The sequence below is a fragment of the Acanthisitta chloris genome, unplaced genomic scaffold (genome assembly GCF_000695815.1).
Source record: "Acanthisitta chloris isolate BGI_N310 unplaced genomic scaffold, ASM69581v1 scaffold23131, whole genome shotgun sequence".
In the NCBI taxonomy this organism is placed as follows: domain Eukaryota; kingdom Metazoa; phylum Chordata; class Aves; order Passeriformes; family Acanthisittidae; genus Acanthisitta; species Acanthisitta chloris.
Genome location: NW_008656905.1, coordinates 16,103 through 19,036, shown reverse-complemented (window position 1 = coordinate 19,036; position 2,934 = coordinate 16,103). Strand labels below are relative to the sequence as shown.

The 2,934-nt window shown below is 60.6% G+C and overlaps 1 protein-coding gene across 1 annotated transcript in view; it reads right to left on the bottom strand.

Moving 5' to 3' along the window:
- Positions 1–2,934, bottom strand: part of LOC103811540 (phosphatidylinositol 3,4,5-trisphosphate 5-phosphatase 2-like) — a 9,792-nt gene that overhangs the window by 4,652 nt on the left and 2,206 nt on the right. The window contains exons 3-11 of the mRNA XM_009084521.1: positions 2,413–2,551; positions 2,217–2,313; positions 1,884–2,024; positions 1,644–1,731; positions 1,402–1,488; positions 1,124–1,231; positions 930–1,044; positions 642–748; positions 339–441 (exon numbers count right to left, since the gene is read on the bottom strand). Of these exons, the coding sequence (XP_009082769.1) occupies positions 339–441; positions 642–748; positions 930–1,044; positions 1,124–1,231; positions 1,402–1,488; positions 1,644–1,731; positions 1,884–2,024; positions 2,217–2,313; positions 2,413–2,551 (985 nt within the window). The remainder of the gene's footprint in view (positions 1–338; positions 442–641; positions 749–929; positions 1,045–1,123; positions 1,232–1,401; positions 1,489–1,643; positions 1,732–1,883; positions 2,025–2,216; positions 2,314–2,412; positions 2,552–2,934) is intronic.

Sequence of the window (2,934 nt, the reverse complement as noted above, 5' to 3'; positions counted from 1 at the left end):
GGGTGGTGAGACACTGTCCCAGGGTGCCCAGGGAGGCTGTGGCTGCCCCAACCCTGGCAGTGTTCACAGCCAGATTGGCTGAGCCTTGAGCAACCTGCTCTGGTGGGAGGTGTCCCTGCCCAGGGCAGGGGTTGGGATGGGTGATCTCTGAGCTCCATTCCAACCCCTTAGCAATCTATGAATCTATGATCCTAAGCTGGTATCTTCTCCATCCCTCTCCCCCCACCAAGGACCAGCTCAGACCTGAGGTTTCCTGAGGCAGCTCCCAAACCCCACCCAGGCTCATGATGAGCTACAACAGCCTCCCAGGACAATGTGACCTTCTCCTGGCTCCTTACCCATGTTCCATGTCCCAACATACACCGAGATAAGGTCAGGCTCATCCAGGTTGGAATGTTGGATCTTCATCAGCTGCAGCAGCTGGCAAAAGGCCTCTCGTTTCTGCAGGGGCATACAGGTATCTCAGGGCCCAGAAGGGGAGGTGGGAGGCACAGCCTCCCAAGATCAGGGGGATATCACCCCCAGCTGTAGGAGATGGCTTGGAGGGGTGGTCTCAGCCCTGAGGCCACTTATTTGCTGCTACCCAATGGCTCCATATCCCCCCACCAGGACACCCAGTGGGCACAGCTTGTGCCACTTACCCTTGCGTTGGAGAAGACAAAGTCCCTGCTCAGGTCCTTCTGGGGCTCTCTGGCACACACCAGCCTCACCTTGCTCTTCATGCTCTGGTATTTGATCAGCTGCAGGACTGAAAGTTGGGTGTCAGGGGTCAGTGGTGTCCCTCACCTCCCCCACGAGGGGGATGGGTAGTGTGAGCACAAGGTGTGGCAGGGTCTGTGGTCCATCTCCCCAGCATCAGTGCTAGGGAGTCCTACAGCCCTGCAGATTTCACTGGTGGCTGTTGGGGGGGGGGGTCACTAGCCCCTTACTTTTGTCCTGGGGGATGATCTCCTCTGGGGACCCACTGCCCTTCTTGGTGATGGTCACTGTGCCAGAATCCACGTCCACCATCAAGGCTGCTCGCTGAGACTTACCCACCTTCACCTGCAGGCAGGGACGTGGCTCCAGCTCTGCCCCACTCCTGCCCTGCCCCGGGGTGCCCCTGCCATGCCCCTGCTCTCACCTCGAAGCTCTGCACAGCCAGGGGCTTAGCAGCTGGTGGGGGAGCTGCCACCACGCTGGGCAGTGCCAGGTTGTGCCCTGACACTGTCTCCTGCAGTGACTTCAGCACCTGCCAGAGAGATGGGCACTGGGCTAACTGGGAGCCCTGGGCACCCCAGGGCTGTGCCACTGCTGGCAGTGTGGTTTGCCAGAGGGTTTAATTTAGGTGCAGTGAAGTTCCCCAGCCCATGGCATGACCATGCCTCTCTCCCTGCTCCACCACAGCACTGGGGCAGGCACCTTCTTCTCCAGCGAAGAGAGGAGATGGTTGACAGTGGATATTTTGTGGAGGAGCAGCTCAAGGTCTGGATCACTGCTCAGGAGACCCTGAAGGGAAGGATGGAGATTTTTGGAGCAGCACAGTGGTACGGATTGGTGGATTCCTCCCTGTGGGTCTGGGCTACACCCCACGATGTTGGTGCCTCTGGGGTCTGGCAGGGGAAGCAGTTGGTGGGGGCTGTGGTGGGCATGAGGGGACTCACCTGCTCCCTGGCTGGGCTGCGAGGGGACATGGGGGGGTCAAACACCCTGACCAGTGTCTCCAGTCCTGCCAATGTGAAGTCAATCTCACTGTGGAGAAGACGAGCAGGTGAGAGCCAGGAGGAACAAGTGAGAACCACCATGGGCATCCTGAACTTTGACAGCCACACTCAGCCACCATGAGAGGACAGGGACAAGGTGAGTGTCCCCGGGGGTGTCCCTCCCCACCCCTGACCCCTGACCTGTGCAGTGCCCTGCAGGCAGTGACCAGTGCAGTGCTGAGGTGCCGCAGCTGTGGGTGCCCATGGCGCAGATCATCCAGGTCCAGCTGCAGGTGGTGGTTCAGGTACTCGGCTATAAAGCCCATGAAGTCACTGGCTGGGCTGAAAGAGGGGGGAACATAAAGATACCCCCCAGGGCTTACCCACCCCATCACCCCAGGGTGGGCAGGGAGGTGTTACTGCCATGGGCCTGCCCCAACCCCATGGGTGTCACCTGCCATGGACTTGTCCCAGTCCCATGGGTGTCACCTGCTGTGGACCTGCCCCACTCGAGGGTGGGCAGGGGGTTGTTACCTGCTGTGCACCTGCTCCTGCAGCCTCTGGTGCAGCTGCTTTGGGCTGGGAGGGCGGCGAGCCACGTGCCCACCCCAGCCAGCACCGCGCTCGATGCCTGCCCCGCTCCTCGGCCATCCTCCCCATCTGTGGGCACACAGCCAGCTCAGTGGGACCTCAGAGCCCTGCACAGCCCCTGCCACCCCTCCTGCCTCACCTGAGTCCTCGTCAGGGGCTCCCTTCGCCCGGTGCACGGGGTAGAGCAAGGGAGTCACCAACCCGTTGTTGGGGTGCTGGTAGGCGCCGATCAGGTCAGGCAGGGTGCGGAAACACTTGGCTTGGATGCCTTGGATGGTCTGGGGAGGAAGAGGAGGGGAACACCTTCATCTCCCCCCACTCTGCCAGCTCTGTGTGCCAGCACAGCCCCTGGCCAGGCTGTGGGTCATGTTGAATGGGTCTGTCCCCAAAAATGTGCCCATGGTGAGCTGGAAGTGCCAACTGGATGTCTCACTCATGGGGTGAGGAGACATGAGGGGTGTGGAGACATCTGCCTTGTTCAGCAGATGGGGATGGTCCCTGGGGACCCCCAGGATGCTCTTTTTAGGGGATAGAAAGCTGCAGAGGGCTGGGTACCAGGAGAAACCCTGAAGTGGCACCGAAGAGGGGCAGTTAAGGAGAAGGAGCACAAAGTTGCTCAGAGGATTGGAGCATCTCCCCTGTGAGGACAGGCTGAGGGAGC